General features: G+C 40.0%; 1 protein-coding gene across 1 annotated transcript in view; it reads right to left on the bottom strand.

Annotated features, from left to right (window-relative positions):
- IL23R (interleukin 23 receptor) overlaps positions 1-19,883 on the bottom strand; it is a 75,432-nt gene that overhangs the window by 21,956 nt on the left and 33,593 nt on the right. Inside the window, exons 5-6 of the mRNA XM_049774397.1 lie at positions 16,800-16,945; positions 9,792-9,948 (exon numbers count right to left, since the gene is read on the bottom strand). Of these exons, the coding sequence (XP_049630354.1) occupies positions 9,792-9,948; positions 16,800-16,945 (303 nt within the window). The remainder of the gene's footprint in view (positions 1-9,791; positions 9,949-16,799; positions 16,946-19,883) is intronic.

Genomic DNA, 19,883 nt, shown 5'->3' on the forward strand with positions numbered 1-19,883 from the left:
GAGAGAGAGACAGAGAGACAGAGAGAGAGATTTCTTTAGCAATGCAACCTTATCCTCAAACATCATGCACTTGTTCTTGAAATCAAAGGGATAATAGCCCAGAAAGTTTGTTCTAGACCTTGGGAACATTGCCTTTCCCCCCTTGGTCACACCCAGCAGCATTCAGGGGTTCCTTCTGGCTCTATGCTCAGAAATTGTCCCTGGCAGGCACAGGGGACCATATGGGATGCTTGGATTTGAACCATCGTCCTTCTGCATGAAAGGTAAATGCCTTACCTCTATGCTATCTTTCTGGTCCCACATTTGCTATTTTTGAGTGACCCCAGAACCAGGCTTTTTCAACTAGGTTAGAGGCAGGACAGGACTGGCAGATTGTCCTAGATTAATTAATAGACCAACTAAGTTACAAGAGTCTTTGTTGGGAGAATAGAGTGGCAGAGTTGGAGATTGAAAATATTGCCTCTGGCTTGGAAGGTGGAACCTGGACCATAAGCCATAAAGGACAAGCAACTTCTAGAATCTGGAGAAGCAGCAGAAGGAATCATTTTCTAGTATAAGGAAAGCTCTCTGCCAACACTTTGATTTCAGTCAGTGGAATGAGTTCTGATTTCTCCTTCCCAGAATTCTTGTGATAAACAACAGATTTGTATTATTTTAACCCCCCAAATTCTGACAATTGGTGAAAACATAGAAATTCTTTTTTTTCTCAGCGATAAAAGCATAATCTAGCATCTCTCTATGACTGGGTGGGTCCAAGAGATTGTGAAGGCTCTAAGTATGGTGTTAGGTTCTTTAGAACTTGGGTACATTCTTAGTCAGTGCCTGAAGAAGAAATTAAGTCCAGATTGTGTCTGAATTGAGGATTTTTCTAGATCTGAGAGAGATAATCTAGGGTTAAGGTTCTTGCCTTGCACGTGGCCAAGTCTGGTTGGATCCCCAACACCACATACAGTCCCCCAATCCCCACCAAGTGTAGGCGGTCCTATAAAGAACCAGGAACTTCTGTGCTCAAAGCCCTGAGTTCTACCAGTATGTGCAATTTCCAAACCCAAAATAAATGGAAAAAAATTAATTAAAATGATGAGTGCCTCAAGGAACATTTTGGACAGTCTAATCTAGTTTAGTAATTATACTTTTATAATCTGCAGACTTCTAGTCCATCTCCAGAGGAATGAAGAAGAAATCTCTGGTTGCAAATAACAGAGCTATGGAATGTCACTTATGCTTAGCTACACTAATTTCTTCTCTTTGAGTCACTAAATGTTTTGGAAAACTCATGACAATCTTACTGGTGGTCTGGGAGGTGAGAAGGCAACAACTGTTTCATGAGAACAGAACACTGGGTGACTTCCTACCATGTTCCCACTTGCCTTCCTCTCAAGAATGGTCCCAGAAAGAGTAATAAGATTGTTCTGGGAAATTTTCCCAGTGCAAGGAGCAATTGTAGCAAGTTAATTGGTCCTTATGAAATGCTACCTCATTTCCCCTCTAGCCTCTGTCTCATCATTAGCAGGATCACGGAGCCTACGCCTTTGCGTTGCTACCGAGGGATTCTGTACATCCAAGCATTATCTAAAGTGACCACGCCTGCTTGCTCACCTTGGCATTGGGCCATTTAGGGACCAAACTTAGGCAGGTGTACTGGAGTTGGATTTCTATAGCAGAAAATGCTCTGTTCCCCTTGGGAACTCTTTCTGAGTTATTTGGGGCCTGTTCACCCCCAGAGGGTTCAGACATCCAGCAGACTTCTCAGAACCCCAGATGAAAACTCTTGTCTAGAATATGGCAGCATCTAGGCAGGTGGGGGAGGTGAGATGTGATGGTTTTGGGGACACACACCTGTCTTGCTCACCCCCAGGAAACTGGGGTTGGCCAATGACTTAGGAAGCAGGCTGAGATAGCCCGCTGAGAGGTGAGCAGACAGCTCTAGAGATAAGGGCTGAAGGCCCACATGCCCCCCTTTTCTGCCTCCCTGACTGTGTTACTATATCAACAACTTGGCCAATCAGGAGTCCCACACTCTGCCCACATTTCCTGTTCTCAGCTCACATGGTGAGTCTAGCCTCTGGCTGTGGCTATGACACTTTGCTGCTCAATTGTCACTTGGCACTTCCCTTCCGTGGTAATAAAAAGAAATGAACTTTTATGAGCCTATCAGGGATTCCATAAAGCATGGAAAATGTGAATTCCCACTTGAACTATGGAGCTCAAAGTTGTTATTAATGGTGACCGCAGGTAAAGGAGACCATGGTTCCATCCACATAGAGTGTGTGAGTCTCTTAGGCATCCTATATTTGGCTATTAATACTCTCTGATACTAGTTTAGGGTGGATGACAGGCACTAGTTCCTTTTTATGAAACAAAGAGAAGAATTTTAGAGCAATTACTGCTTAATGAGGCATTATGTTTACCAAAAGCTGGGCATAGTAACTTATGTACAAATTATGCAGTAGGGACAAGAGCCCACCAACTTTGTTAAACATTTGCCATAAATCTTTTCATTCTCAGAACTGAAGTGCTAGCTTACTAGTAGGGCGTTTGCCCTGCATGCGGCCAATCCAGGGTAGACCTGGTTTGATTCCCAGCATCCCATATGGTCTCCCAAGCCTGCCAGGAGTGATTTCAGAGTGCAGAGCCAGGAGTAACCCCTGAGTGTCACTGGGTGTGACACCACCCCCCCCCAAACAAAACAAAAAAATCTTTCCATTCGCAGTAAATAGTGAAGTAGTTGCAATAAGTTGTATTAGGCAGAAGACTGTGTCATCAAGTTGAAGTCTATATATCTCCACTGTCTGTTTAAGAATATTTCATTGGAAAGGAGTTAAGTTGGTAATAACTCTATGTTACCATTTCAACTCCCTTTTTATTATTTAGATCCCCTTTCTAAAAAGAACTAATCTACCAAGACTTGAATCCATGGTACCATTTTCTTCTTAAATGATCTCTATATTTTGCAATCAAGGGAAAAATTTGTGCTTGTTTACATATGCAAAAAATAGTAATAGTTTATCTCAAAGTGCTTGTACCAAGATGTTGGCTCATTTTATTTCTTTTGTCCCCATTTTAGGAATTACAGAGCAGCACTATTGGCCTATAACAGGGTCTTTAAGAGGGTTCAGTAGTTGTTGACCATTGTGAAGGCCACAATTGGTGGTGCTTAGAGACCATCAGGGACACTCCTCAAGCCCCATGCAGGGAGGACATACAGTACCAGGGAGTAAACCCAGGGTCTCACATAACATTTGAGCCACCTCCCTAGCCAGAAACTTCCTCTTCTAACCAGGAATCAATCAATATATCTATCAATCCACCCACCCACCCATCCATTCATCCATCCTAGAAATTTATTTTAAGTCAGTATGCAAATATTTCTTTCTTGGGATAGAGTCACCTATGCCAGTGCTCAAGGACTATTACTAGCCTTGTGCTCAGGAGTGACCTCTGGTGGTTCTTGGGAAAAATCATATGCCTTGCCCAGGTCGTTGCATGCAGGGCAAGTGCATTGGCTTTTATACTCTCCAGCTCCCAGTGCACAAGTGCGTTTAAGCTCTACTTTCTTTTGTTGTTGTTTGTTTGTTTGTTTGTTTGTTTGGGGGCCATACCTGGCAAAGCTCAGGTGTTACTCCTGGTACCGAGCTCAGAAATCACTCCTGACCGGCTTAGGGATCTATATGGGATGCCAGGGATAAAAACCCAGGTCAGCCACAGGCAAGGCAAATGCCCTTCTCACTGAAAGTTCTACTTTCTGGATACTTTAGTTCACCAGGGGCTGCTGGAAAAACATACACTGAAGTGGTCCTGCTCAATCCTGTCTCAGAAAAGGTGACTTTAGACTCGCTCCTCATGTCATGCTGTCTTACACCCCCAGGATTCCTGGCTGCCTGTTTCCATTCTCAACACCTTTACCCAACCCTGGACACATCTTGTCTTTACAGTAGAAATGACTTCAAGCCTTTTGAGGTTCCCTCTTTTCTCACATGAGCACTTGTCCACAAGCAACACTGCAGACCATGAGCTCTGGGGTTGACCTGATTCTAGTAGTAGTAGGTCTGGGGTAAAAGGGCTCTGGCTGGGCCCGGAGAGATAGCACAGTAACATTTGCTTTGCAAGCAGCCGATCCAGGACCAAAGGTGGTTGGTTCAAATCCCGGTGTCCCATATGGTCCCCATGCCTGCCAGGAGTAACCCCTGAGCACCGCTGGGTGTGGCTCAAAAACCAAACCAAAACAAACAAACAAAAAAAAAGGGCTCTGGCTTAGGGGCCCAAGTAGATGTTCAAGAAGGATCTTCCTTCACCCCTTGGAAGGAGACTTACAGAGCTGTTGGTTGAATACTGAAGCCCCACTCTGAATTAGGCCCAGTCTGTCCCTCTGACCAATTTTGTAACATTTAGCCAAAGCTCTTCATCTTCCCTGTTTCATCTTCTCCCTCTGCACAATCATAACAAGGAGACATCTTTGATAAAGGGGTTGAAGTCAGGAATAAAGAATAATTCACATGTAATCATTTATTGTCATACCCAGCACAGAAGATCATGTTAGCACTTAGTGTTTGCTGCCTGAAGTCACCCCAATACATGCACTTAAAAAGTCTCTAGTTATTGGATCAGAGAGAAAACTGGGAGTGTCACTCTGAAAATGTCTTCTCCTGCATGTTTTTGAAAGCTAGTGAGATGGATTTCTTACCACCACTATCACCTTAAATTTTTTAAAAATAAAAATTTTAAAGAAGACTTTATTTTCCATTAAAGTAAATATGTTTTGTTTGTTTCTGAGCATAGGACTATCCCAAATTCTATGCTCAGAAGTCACTCCCAGCAGTGTTTGAAGACCATGTGGTACTAGGACTCGAACCCAAGTCTATTCCATGCAAGGGTGTTCTCAGTCCCTTGAGCTATTTCTCTGACTAGTAAAGTAAGGAAAGGAAAGAAGCGAGCCTAATAAGTCATTTAACCCTTATCATAAATAAATTAATATAGTTACATTTGAAGACCAAGTTTTTGTCTTTGGTGGTAGGGATGGTGGGGTTGTAGCACCCAGCAGTGCTCAGGGCTTACTCTTGGCTCTGTCTCAGGGACCATTCCTGATGAAGGGACCATATGGGGTGATAGGGAACAATGTCAACTGTATGCAAGAAAGCTCCCTACCTGCTGTTCCATCTCTTTTATCTTATCTCTTGTCTTATTTCTTAGTTTAGAAAAACTTCAGGGCCAGCACTGGTGAGTAAACATAAGGTGCTGGGGCCTTTCAGGAACAGTTACACCAATATCATGATTAACCCTGTGATGCTATCTGGATCAAACTTTTGGAAACATTTTTGAGATGACTCAAGTCAGAAAGATCTTAGAGACAAAACCAGGAAGGTTCTTAGTTAAAGAAGGGAAGTCTTTGTTGCATTGTTTTACCCATAAATAAGCCTTTAATTGCTGGCACCACAAGAACTGACAAGAATTCTCATTATCAGCAAGATGGTAAACCAAAACATTACAGAAATAATGTGTTTTCTGTTGGGACCTGAGTTCTGACTAAGGAGAGACGCCATTTTGTAAAGGCCACATGGCAGGCTTCTCAGGTTCTGAGCAGGAAGAAATGCCATTTTGTAAGAACCACATCTCATAGGTCTTCACAAGCCTATTTCCACAGACACCGCTCCAAACTACCTGGCCATACCAGGTAACCTATTAGAGAAGGACTAGGAACAATAGAAAGGTACCCCTAGACAATAGCCAATCATTTTAAAGAACATCAGAAAGCTGGAACCTACCTTTATCCTTTCCCTATATCTCCTTCTGGAAATGGCCCTAGTTGGCCAATGTGGGGGCCTTTATGGCAGACAGATTAAAGTATTAAACTTTATTCCAGTTGTGTAGTCTCATCCTTTGATTCTGGACCCTAGCAGTTTAGATTTTTATTTTATTTTATTTATTTTTGTTTTTATTGTATTTTATTTTGTTTGTTTGTTCGTTTTTGGGTCACAACCGGTGGTGCTCAGGGGTTTACTCCTGGCTCTTCACTCTGAAATTGTTCTTGGCAGGCACAAGGGACCATATGGGATGCTGGGATTTGAACCACCATTGGTCCTGGATTGGCTGCGTGCAAGGCAAATGTCCTACCCCTATGCTATCTCTCCAGCCCAGTTTTATTTTTTAAATTGCAAAACAATTCAAACTTTATTTGTGAGGTTGATACTGATTTTATGTATGTCTTTATTTATGTCATTTATTCTTTTGTTGCTCTTTTATTTTTACTGACATTTTATTTTTCTAATTCTTTAGAATTTTATTTTTCTAATTTTATTTTTATTTATTTCTGATTTTATTTTTCTAATTCTTTAGAATTAGGGGGTATTTGTTTTCTTTGTTCACTCAAGTTTTGTGGAATACCTAGTGAGTGCTAGTGTATGGGAGTCACCAAATATTTTATGAACAACTGTTGTGAGTAAAAAAGAAGTTGAAGCAATTTGGAATTTGTATCAAGCACATTAAAATGTGTTTATCTCTTTAAAATGTGTTTATTTTGAAATCCAACCAGACCTAGCCACATAGAGAGAATTTATTTAAAAGCTATTTAAGATAGTTTATTGATAATAGAAACCCATAAAATACCCTAGTTCTTATATAAATAGGTAAGTGGTGATTAAGTTTGTCTATATCATAATCTGGAATGCTTTACAGATGTTAAATTGATTTTAAAATTCAATAAGGTATATAGTCTGTAGAAAACCAGAATATAAAAAGGTATCTACATCAGAACCAATAATTGAAAAAATATGTGTGCTCTGAAAAATATAACATTAGATTTATTAATAGAGAACAGTCTCTTGCAATTTATGTAACAATAAACTTGCAAATATTTTACTAACAGACGAGAAGAAATACATTGAAAAAAGTAGTACAAAGGTCCAGAGCCATAGAGCACTTGCCCTATCGAATCCAGCTGGCATGGGTTCTATCCAGGCATTCCATATAGTTCCCTTAGCTGGCCAGGAGTAATTCCTTAGTGTAGAGCCAGGAGTTATCCCTGAACATTGCCTGGATTGGTACCCAAACAAAACAAAAATTATAAAATGGCTCTATTAGCACTATTTTTTTTAAACAAAAAACAAGTGCCTTTGATGTTGGGGGCACAGTGTGGTGGAGGGGAGTGTAACTACTGTATTATCTATCTCATGACTTCTAGCAACTAAATTTTAGCTGATACAAAATGTAAAATTTCGAATAATTCTGCAATTATAGATTTAATTCAAAATACTTTAATTTAAAAACTATAATTTAGAAAATAATAATGGGTGATTCATAATATACAACATTATTATATTGAATTAAACACATTACAAATTAACATATTTAAATTAAATTAAACATATTTATTTAATTTATATTTGTATTTAAATTAAGCACATTAAATTTAATTAAACATAAATTACTATAGGTTAATAATATATGTTTAAGATTTGGACATTAGGGGGCTCCAACTTTCCCACATATGGAAGCAGTTACTTACCGTATTTGCCGGCTTATAAGACGACCGGGCGTATAAGACGATCCCCTAATTTTGCAGTTAAAACATAGGTTTAGGCCTATATTCGCTGTATCAGACAGAACGTTCCTGTGCTGCAACTGTATGTACCACAGTGAGCCAATCACAACAGCAAAGGGTCAAAGGTTCTACTGTCATAGACTTCCTCTCTGATTCTGGCCCATCTGAGCAGGCTTTTGACAGTGTAGATTCGGGTTCAGAACATTGTCTAGTTTGCATGCATAAAAAGCCTGCTTGGATTGGCTGAGTTAGAGAGGCGTCCGAGCAGCCTTGCAGTGATTGGCGCAGGATCGAGTTGGAAAATTTGTTTTGTGGAAATATTCAGACAATTTTCGTTTAGCAGCATATTGAAACATTTTTCGGGATATACTTGGCGTATAAGACGACCCCTGATTATCGGTTGACATTTTTTTGTTTCAAAAGTCGTCTTATATGCTGGAAAATACTTTAACTTGGCGGCCACGAATATTTAATGTTTGTAAAGTGCTTTGAAAACATAGAACCTAATTCGAAGATGTTAAATTATAATGAAGATGACACTAATACCATTGTAACTTGTTTTATTTTGTTGTTGGTGGTGGTGATGATGGTGATTGGTTTGTTTTGGGGCCACAACAGGTGGTGCTCAAGTATTACTGTAGATTCTAAGCTCAGGAATCACTTCTGGTGGTCATGAGGGAACCTGGTGGTCCTGGGGTGCTGAGCATTGAACAAGCGTTGAACAGCTGCATACAAGGCAAGCACTTTCCCCACTGTACTGTCACTCCAGGCCCTATTCTTACTGTCACCAAAACTTAGTCTTTTAGTTAAGGAGAAGTTTATAAATTACCTACCATGGTCAGACAGCTTCAGATTAATGGTGCTATGAAATATGTATGAAAATCATGATTGATGCATTTTGTTACTGACAACTAACTTTTTTTTTTTCAGGAAGTACCAGCTTTATTCATGCCCTATCCACCACATGTGTGGTCAATCTTAACCATTTACGCATGCTATCCTTAGCTTGCCCTGCGTCTTAACTTTTCCAGCCATGTCTCCTCCTGTTCCCTCTCCATGCTGGCAAAGTCCACTGACAACTAACTTTTATGTGTAAAGGATTATATGATGCGTAAATGGATATTCTGACTGTTGCATGTCTGAACTAATAATATTAAGATTAGATATTAAATAAAATCCCTGAAGGTATTTTTCACAGTTTAGTTATTGAGAAGAGAAATCATTCCATGTGTTAATGTTTTCCTGATCACATTGTATACAGTTGACAATTGAATATTTTTATATGATTAGCTATTGACTCTTTAGAATATATCTGATCAGAGAGGCCTATAGAATTTGATGGCATTCTTTTTTATTTATTTATTTGGTTTGGGGGCCACACCTGGTGATGCTCAGAAGTTACTACTGGCTATGCACTCAGAAATCACTCCTGGTTTGGGGGACCATATGGAATGCTGGGGGATCAAACCGTGGTTTGTTCTAGGTGAGCTGCATGCAAGGCAACTGCCCTACCACTTGCACCACCACTCCAGCCCCTGATGGCATTCTCAACACTGGTTTTCAAATAAAGTTTCTTTCTCTTTTTCTTTTTTTTTTTCTTTTTGTTTTTTTGAGCCACACCTGGTAGTGCTCACAGGTTATCCCTGGCTCTGCACTCAGAAATGCTCCTGGCAGGCTCAAGGACCATATGAGAAGCCAGCGATCAAACCCAGATTGGTCCTGGGCTGGCCATGTACAAGGCAGATGCCCTACTTTCTGTGCTATCCCTTTGGCCCCTTCAAATAAAGTTTCAAATAATTATATGCCCCACTATCATCCAGTGTTTCTGTAAGAAATTTTGACTCCCGAAGCCCCACACCCTAGAAACCTCAAATTCATGGATCCAGCCCCCGTGAACAGAGCTGGTAAACATAAATGTTGAACACACACACAGGTGATTTATATGCCCAGGAATACTGAGCAAACACTTTAGGGTACTTGCATTGTTTTCTATGCTCAGGAACATCTGAAAACCATAATATAAATTATAGTTGGTTTTAACAAAATCAAAGCAAAATGACATTTTAAGTGTTACCACCTGCTTTGGAATTATTTTGACAATCATGGTAGAAGGAGAAAATAAAGTGAGTGCATAGATAGACAAACAGATAAATATAAAGGTGTGTAATATATATCTAGAGATATGTAAATATCACTATGAAGAGAGACAGGTTGAAGGAAATGCCTATTTGATTACATATATAAATGCACTCACCTCTTTCAGGAGTGTTATAAAAAAAGGGTGAGCTCCAGGCCTGCCAGTACCTTTTTCCTGTTTCTTGACATCTCATCTGAAACACATACTTCATATTGGGCTCCAAGTAGAATTCTGATTGTTGCATGTACGAAAAATTGGTGTCAAATTCCTTAACCTGGAATGGATAAATCAGCGACCTTAGTGAAAGAACAGAACATGCCTTGGAAAGAGTCGCTGGGGCCCAAGAAAATGACTCTGAAGATGGAGAGCAGGCCTGACAATGGGAGTTTCCGAGTTTGATTCTCACCAATGCATGGCTCTGATGCAGTGCACAGCATGGCAGCCACTACATGGCTGGTCCTGGTCCCATCACTGCCAGCCAGTCTAGCACTGAACCATGAAGCCCAAAGAGTCAGTTCAAGGATAGTTGGTATTATGTAGTGCCTTGGTTTCTGAGCACTATTAGGTAATCCCCCCTCCAATAAATAAATAGAGTAGTTATTCTAATCAATGGAAAAATATCTGGATCACCAATTATGTTCTAGGCTCTTCTAGACTCTGGGACATTTAGGTGGAATGGGGCTTTGTTTTAAGCATCATTTATTTAGACAAGGGATCAGTGTTCAAAGGCCACTCTTGCCTTGGTGCTTGGGGACCATTCCTGGTGATGCTGGGGGATTTGTGGTACTGGGAATTGAATCCAGGTCTCCCACATACAATGTCTGTGCTCATCCCTTTGAGCCATCTCTCTGGTCCCAGGTCTTTTGCTAGTCCATGGGGGGGGGGGGGGGAAAGTATCACAGGTAGAAGGAGAAGTCCTTTGTTGAAAACATGGCATCCATTTTTAAATACATTTTACTTAATATACAAAACAAAACATAGATTGGAGAGATGGTTCAAAGGTCTGAGTGCATGCAGAAGGCCTATTTTGATCCCAGGCACTACATGGTTTCCTGAGTAACTCAGGAAAAAAACCAACATATAGCACTGGGATTAGCCACTGAGCACCACAGAGCCAAGAATAAATGAATAAAAGGGAAACATACGTTGTTTTTTACTATTTTCTTTTTTTATTTTCTTCTCTCTTTTTTTTTTTTTTTTTTTTTTGGATTTTGGGTCACACCCGGCAATGCTCAGGGGTTACTTCTGGCTCTACGCTCAGATATTGTCCCTGGCAGGCTTGGGGGACCATATGGGATGCTGAGATTTGAACCAGCAACCTTCCACAAGGCAAATGCCTTACCGCTGTGCTATCTCTCCCGCCATACGTTGTTTTTTGTCTAAGACCTAAGCTTCTAAATCTCAAAGAAGTTCAAAATGTATTCTGGTCTTCAATTTTAGATAGTTGATTTTAATGGAGTCGAAGAAGAAGAGGGAGTAATAATCTTTCCTCTTTCTCCTAATATCTCTTTCTCTCTGCCATTAGACTTTTGTATCAATAATTTAATGACTAATGAAACAATTGTATATGCTAATGGTGAATTTTAGCAAAAAGTACTCCAAAGCTAAGCTACTAAATTGGCCCCTTTTTCATATTTATGCAGCTTCTATAAGACCATATGTATTAATTAAACAAAATATTGAAGGATGAGAAATTATAAAAAATTCAGTGGCAGATAAGCATATATGAGCTGAGAAATCAACTTACACAACCTTTTTTAGGAGTACAACTGCTACCTATAAAATATGTAAAGAATGATACCTAAACTAGTTTGTTCAGTTGGGAGAGGGGAAAAAAGGACATTTTCATGAAACCTTTAATATGTTTAGTTTCAGTATGTGAAGTACTGAAATAAAAGTGAAGTATGATTCAACAGTAAATGTAAAATACATCTAGAAATGTATTTATATAGCCATGGGGAGGAAATGGTTTCTACTCTACCCATGAAAGAGAAAGTTAAACCTATCAAGATATAAAAAGAAGCAGCAAGACCTCACTTTCAATGAGAGTTTCTCTGTTAAACCCTCAAAATAAGCAGAAATCTTTAAACCCAGGCAATATAGTGAATCGCCAAAGTTCACCAAACTATGTTTGGGAGAAGACTCTGGTGAAATGAAATGAAAAATTATTTGTCAATAAACATAAAAATAAAAATGTTTTAATTAATTATTTTTCATTCCACTTAGTTGGTACTACCTTAATATACATCTTTCTTAGATGTCTAATTGCAATTTTATGGTTTTTTTTAAAAATATATTTGTTTTGGTTTGGGTGGCCATACCCAGATACTGTTACTGATATTTTAGGCTTTTTCCTACATTGTGCTCAGATATAAGTCATAGTGGTTTGGGGGAATATATCTGTGGTTGTGGAGATCAAAACAGTCTTGGCTGTGTGCTATGCAACTACATTAACTTCTTGACTATCTCTCCAATTCTAAAATGTTGTTTTTGTACAGTAGACCTCATACCAATTAGATGATGTAAATTAGCAAGAAATACAGTGAGTCATAATTATGCCAAAAAAAAAAAAAGATTTTATTTAGGGCCATGGAGATAGTACTGTAGTAGCATGTACCCAGCCTGGTCTGCCATTCCGTCTCACATGATCTTACAGCTTCACTGATGTGGCCCTGGTAGGCCCTAAGTATTACTGGGGATGTATTGGGGATCCAGGTAATCTCTGTTATCACACTACCTGAGCAGCATCATATCTTCAGGCCCTCACATTGACCCTGGACCTCCTGAGCACTGCTGAGAGTGTCCCTTCCCCTACACAAAGGGGATTCCAACCAGAGTTTCCCTAAGTCTGACCTATCATGACCTCTATTATATTTTGTCTTTGGGACTTCCTGGGATTAAAGAGATACTTGTACTGAAAGTTGTTGTTTTTTTTTCGGGGCTGGAGAAATAGTTCAAAAAACAGAAAGCAAATTTCGCATGGGGGGGGCAGGGTTTTAGCCCTGGCACAGGATGGTTTCTTGACCATAGAGCTGGGAATAAGTAGTCACCATGCACCACTGATTGATTCAAAACAACAGTTACAATGAACCACAATAAAGTTCATTATTAGCTTCTCTAGGAAGAGAGTTTGCTATTTCCTCGTCCGTGTATGTCTTGCCTCTGGGTTGATAAGTTCTTTTGAAGAGAGAAATACCATCAAGTGCAGCCAGAATTCCAAAATAGGAAGAATTGTCTGGAAGGACTACCAGTATTATTTCTACCATAATGAAATAAGGTGAATACTTGGAGCACATTTGATACAAGTTTTGGGTGTCTGGTAGACAGTGCATGAAGGTAACAGAACAGACGTGCTTTTTCTCATCATATCATTCGATCTCTGCCTTGTGGGACCCCTGAATTCCCTTGAGCACCAGTTAGAAAGTAGCTGGAGGAGCTGAAGAGGAAAATACACAGGAATTAGGGTGCTTGTCTTAGATGCACCAAATATATTTAGATCATCACAATGTTTGTTCCCTGAGCTATTGCTGGGGGACCTAAAAAATACCAAAGTCTCTCAGGCCCTAGATTTCTCCTGTCATCTGGCTCATTGGACGGAAAATTGCTAGGTGTGGCCTCCCCTCAACTCCCCTGGGCACACTTGGGAGCATCCCCACACCAAAATCAGATTTAAAAAGCAGCTGGAAGATAAGTTCAACCCACTGATTTTGATTTTTGGATGAGCTATTTGCTCATGTGACAACCCTGGAGATTTAATAGTTGAAACATGACAATAAGAGCCCATGCATTGGCCATGACTTCCAATCTGAACTCTGTGCTGGCTACTGGCATTACTAGTTGAGCCCCACAACCATCTCTCACTCCTCTTTCAGGCACAGGACGAATAAAATCCAGACAAAAGAAGAAAGAATTTGGCCAAGATTTCATATCTAGAAACAAGTGGAGTCAGCACTGGATTTGAACACTGGATTTGTGTGTTTGAACACTGGATTGTGTGCTCTGGGCCTTGGGCTTTGCTGCCACCATTTGCTCTTCTGAAGTCAGCAATATCCTTCAGCTCGGACTGATGATGCAAAGCCTAGGAGAGGCCTCACTTTAGTGGCCTCAATCTAGAGGCCTCAATCTGAGGCTCAGATTGGAACTAGATTTAATTATTTTCATTCTACCTGGCAACACAAAGAACACCCCTCAAAGGACCTTAAAGCACAAAAAGAAAAGGTCCTGGGCCCTAAAAGATGGTACGGGATCTAAGGCACTTGCCTTGCATGTGACTGACTCCAGTTTGATCCCCAATAGCACCTCTAATCTTCCTATGCACCATCAGGAGTGATTGCTAAGCACAGAGCCAGGAGTAAACCCTGAGCACCCGTGGGTGTGAAGTTCACCTTTCACCAGTGAACTTTTCCCACCACTAATATCTCCTGTTCCCCTTTCATCACCCCCCACCCTGCCTATCTCTAGGGCAGCCATTTTGCCTGCCTCTCTCTCTCTCTCTCTCTCTCTCTCTCTCTCTCTCTCTCTCTCTCTCTCTCTCTCTCTCTCTCTCTCTCTCTTCCCTCACTGTGGTTTGCACTATCATTAATTAAAGGGTACCATGTATGTCACTTTATCCCCTTTCAGCACCCAGTTCTTGTCTAGAATGATCAGATAATAATATGACAAACCTTTCTCTACTCTAACTAAACTCACTGTTCTTTGTGGCAAACTTCCTACCATGGACTGGTCCTCCTGTTCCTCATCACTATTGTCTCTGGATAGTATTACCAGATTGCCTTTTTATTTTTCTTAGAACCCACAAATGAGGGAGATTATTTTATGTTTATCCTTCTCCTTCAGACTCATTTCACTCAGCATACTAATCTCCATGTTCATTCATGTATAAGCAAACTTCATGATTTCATTTTTCATTACTCAGCTCCTCATTTTAGACCCCTCCGGCCCCAGGTGATGACTTTGAGGATGAAAGGAGCGAGGAAATATTTTTGCCTTCCTTTTCTTCTCTCTTTTGCTTCTGCTAAAGGAAAAAGCTTGAAAGCTGGTCTCCGGTTTACCTCTAAGTAGTCTCCTGGTGCCTGCCGGATTAAGCACCACCAGAGGGAGCAGAGAACGTGGGTTTTCATCAGAAAGTTTCAGGATTCTGAAAACCTCCACAGAGATTCTCATCATAAAAGCCCCTTCTATCTTCTAAACTGCTGGTTTTCAACTAGTTTGCTGGTCTGTGGTGTCAAAAGGTTGCAATCACCATCCTAACGTTTTTATAGCATTTTATAACATTATATTAACATGTTTTACATTTTTATAAAGTAATTTTACGAGTTTTATAAAAATTATATTTCAAATGTATATATTTTATAAAATATAGAAACATTTTAGAACATTTTTATTTCCTCTTCTGTATGGCAACTAAGGGAGTTTCATGTTGGCATTATCCAACCCAGTAAAATCTGTTGTTTTGTTTTTATTTTTAAACGTTGGGGCCACAATCAGCTAGTATTTGGATACCACTACTGCCAGTGCTTGGGGGATTATGGGCGCTAACAATCCAGCTCAGATTTGGGCCTTCTATGTGCAAAGATGTGCTCTATTCCTTCGAGCTCTCCCCAGGCCTTACTGAATTCTTCTTTATTGTTTGTTTGTTTTGGGCCACACCCGGTGACGCTCAGGGGTTACTCCTGGCTATGCGCTCAGAAGTCGTTCCTGGCTTGGGGGACCATATGGGAGTTGGGGGATCGAACCGCGGTCCGTCCTAGGCTAGCGCTGGCAAGGCAGAAACCTTACCTCTAGCGCCACCGCGCCAGCCCCGAATTCTATTTTTTTTAAACTTGAATGATTGATTGATTGGTTTTTGGGTCACACCCAGGGGTTACTCCTGACTCTGCACTCATAAATCACCTATGGCAGGCAGGGGGACCATATAAGATGTCGGGAATCTAATCTGGTCCCTCCTGGGTCAGCCACATGCAAGGCAAATGCCCTTATGGCTGTGCTATCTCTTCAGTCCCCCCTTACTGAATTCTTAAATATTCACAAATATGGTCATTGGTATGATTTTATTACTCAGCCATGTGTCTATGAGGTACTTGGTGACTGATTTTTAGTTAGAATTTTTTTTTTTTTGGCTTTTGGGTCATACCCGACAGCACTCAGGGGTTACTCCTGGCTCTATGCTCAGAAATCGCTCCTGGCAGGCTTGGGGGACTTTATGGAATGCCAGGATTGGAACCACCATCCTTCTGCACGCAAGCAAATGCCCTACCTCCATGCTATCTCTCCGACCCAGGATTGAAGAAACATTACTTTCATTTTAGCTCTTGTTCATCTAAGACTTTATTAATAACAAATCATATATATTTGTTTTTGGTTTTGGATTATAGTTGGTGGAGCTCAGAGGCTCTTCTTGGCTCCATGATCAGGAGTGACCCCTGATGGCACTGGAGTGGGAGGTAGTGAGAGAAAAGGGCCATATGTAGTGCCAGGGATCAAACCTGGCTCAGGTGCATGTAAATCAAGCATCTTACTCACTGTCCTATCTCTACACCCTAATTTCCACCCCCTTTTGTTTTTTAGATTCCAGTCACAGTGAATCAGAGGCAATTCCTGCTCTAAGTTCAGGAATGACCTAGCACTGTTCAGGGGAAATATGTATAGCTATGAGGTACTAGAGATTCAAACTCGAGCCATGGCAGAGAGAAAGAAGTACATGCAAAGCAAATGCCTTACTGTCTGTTCTAGCCTTCGGTCCTAGTCTGTCTTTTTTTTTTTAAACCTTTGTTTTTCCGGAAGCTCTTCTTTTTATCAGATTTTTTTTTTAAATCCTCTAAGCTTATTAAATTTCAGTCTTGAATCCTTAGTTTTCATTGGTAGCAACATTCCTTAGGGAGGCACTGGGTTTCAAGGAGTCAAATAACCGAATTCCTCACCATGGGAAGTCCTCATCACCCAGCAGTTTATAAATGGGGAGAGAATCTTTTCAGGAAACAACTTTCAGCTCATAGGCCTATGGTTCAGTTGAGTGTGGTTTGAATCTCACACGAAATATCAGATCAGAACAGAAAACAGTGAGTCCGCCGGACCGGTTGGCTTCTCTTTCACTCACATGCTCGAGAACAGTGAAAGTGAACTTACTGTCCAAGTGTGGTTCTTTGTGGCCTTGTATCTCATTTCGCAAGAAATCTTTTTCATTGTGGATTGACTAGACCAATGAATGACTGTTTTGGGCACTGTAGTATTTAAATCTTCAGCCCTCAAAATGATGGGTGCAGAAGGTATCACTAGAAAAAACAAAAACCCAAAATAAAGCTTACCTAGAAAGAGATGGAAATCATTTGTCAACATACAGACAAAATACGTTAAACCAAAAGTACTAAAATAAATTCATGATCTAATTTACATTTTATGAAACGTTTTTTATTTTCTATTCTCTTCTGTAGAAGGAAACTGCCATTTTGTAATAAAATCCTCTTCAATTTACTCTCTAATTCTGTTTAAATGAAACTCTGGTCTTATATTACCATCTCTTCCTCCCCTTATAATCCCAACTAATGAAATTCCAGGCTTATTAACAGTAATATAGAAAAGAAATAAAGAAGACTTTTCTTATTCCCATATTTGCTTGGGGAAGTACAGCATTTGGTATTCTAAATTTAAGTCAGTGAATTAAATCTCATTAGGTTAAATTAAATACTCATTAGATTAAGAATTCTCTTGTAGAGAAATATGAAAAATATTTATATTTATTACTACTTTATTTTTTATAAATGATGAACATGGAATCTATTATGCTGAGTGAAATAAGTCAGAGGGAGAGAGATAGATGCAGAATAGTCTCACTAATCTGTTGGATTTAAGAAAAATAAAAGACATTATTGTAATAATACCCAGATACAATAGAGATGAGGTCTGGAAGGACCAGCCCATGATATAAAGCTTATCACAAAGAGTGGTGAGTGCAGTTAGAGAAATAACTACACTAATAATGATCGTGACAATGTTAATGAGTGAGAGAAATAGAATGATTATCTAAAATATAGGCAGGGGGTAGGGGAAGAGGGAGATGGGGGCATTGGTGGTAGAAAGTTGCACTGGTGAAAGGGGGCTGTTCTTTTCTATAACTGAACTCAACTACAAGCATGTTTGTAATCATGGTGCTTAAATAAAAATATTAAAAAAATAATAATCAAATAAATTAGTGCCTGAAAGCATTTGAATAGTGCCAAATCTCAAAAGACTCCAAACTGTCTAAGAATGCTAAGTTTTATGATATAATGTTCAAAAGAGAATTCAAATTTTGATTGTTTATCTTACTAGTTTTTGTTGATGTATTAATTATAATGGTGTAACTGGAATCTTTGAGTTTTGCTTATTTGTTTCTTTTTTTTTTTTTTTTGGGCCACACCCGGTAACGCTCAGGGGTTACTCCTGGCTATGTGCTCAGAAGTTGCTCCTGGCTCGGGGGACCATATGGGACACTGGGGGATCGAACCGTGGTCCGTCCAAGGCTAGCGCAGGCAAGGCAGGCACCTTACCTTTAGCGCCACCGCCCGGCCCCCTATTTGTTTCTTTTGTTTTGTTTTTGGGCCATACCCAATGACACTCAAGGTTTACTCCTGGCTCTGAGCTCAGAAATCACTCCTGGCAGGCTCAGGGGACCATAATGGGATGCTGGGGATCAAACTCAGGTTGACTGCATGAAAGGTAAACAGCATCCCCTCTGTTTTGCTTGTAATCTCTTGTCTCTGTACTTACTATAAACTATATAAATACTTGTTAAGTTTGTTCTGTTTGAACAGAATAGGTCTTTGGCACTTTTTCTCTTATATCAGCAAACATAAATTTGCTGATGTTATTTAACAAAGAACTCAAGAGCCTCAAAAGAAATAAAAAAAACTCAAGAACTTTAGAGATTATTATAATAATTTAGGGTCGAAGTGATAATACAGGAGAAAGGGAACTTGCCTTGCACATGGCTAACCTGGGTTTGATCCCCACCACCCCATATGGGCCCCTGAACACCTACAGAAGTGATCCCTGAGTGCACAGCCAGGAGTAAATCCTGAGCACCACTGATGCGAACAAAGTTTATAATTTAGTAATCATAAAAATTTAGTAAATGAGCTTTCTTTTATTCTATGTGTGAGGTATTTTTTGGACATTTTTTAATTTTATTACCAATGACTTATCTAAAATCACGTGCAAAGGAATATGATTTAAGGAGTAATATAAAAATTGCAGATATGCTCTCTAGTAAATCAATAAGTCTCAGACTAACCTTAACATAGGACTAAAATAGCACCAGCAGAAGTAGGCTTGTTATAGGATTTGCTATATTGAACTTTTATCATCTACTTATTATAGTGGTTTCCCTCAGTTTATTATAACAGGAGTTTGTATAGAGCTCTCTCAAGTCAGGGAAGGGGATCCCCAAGGGTTTTAATCCCACTGGCATCATTTAAGCGACCTCAAAACTAACAATAACCTACATATCCAGTCTCTTTTTATGATTAATAATAAATACAGAAAGTCACATCAACTCAGAATCATTCTTTTTTGTTTGTTTGTTTTTGTTTTTGTTTTGGGGCCACACCCGGTGATGCTCAGGGGTTACTCCTGGCTGTCTGCTCAGAAATAGCTCCTGGCAGGCATGGGGGACCATATGAGACACCGGGATTTGAACCAACCACTTTAGGTCCTGGATTGGCTGCTTGCAAGGCAAACACCGCTGTGCTATCTCTCCGGGCCCTCAGAATCATTCTTAGCACAAAGCAGATCAGTGTAACAGGGAGCTTGGCCCTTAGGTTTATGAGTTCATTTTTGTTTTCAAATAAGCATGTGACATACTTGAATATGAAATGTGCTATACAACTCAAATGTTGGACTTCTGCTCTCATTGATTAGATTTGAAATAATCCCATGAGATTTTACAATGGAAAATAAAGCTTTTGTGTGTTTTTTTTTTTAGGTCACAACCGGCAGTGCTCAGGGGTTACTCCTGGCTCCATGCTCAGAAATTGCTCCTGGCAGGCACATGGGACCTTATGGGACGCTGGGATTCGAACCGATGACCTTCTGCATGAAAGGCAAACGCCTTACATCCATGCTATCTCTCTGGCCCCAAAGTTGTTTTTTTTTTTAACCCTTAACAAAGAATTATGGTGCTTGCCTTACAATTCCCCTACTCCTGACACTGCGTCTGGTCCACTGAGCACCACC

Source organism: Suncus etruscus, chromosome 6, assembly GCF_024139225.1.
Source record: "Suncus etruscus isolate mSunEtr1 chromosome 6, mSunEtr1.pri.cur, whole genome shotgun sequence".
NCBI lineage: Eukaryota > Metazoa > Chordata > Mammalia > Eulipotyphla > Soricidae > Suncus > Suncus etruscus.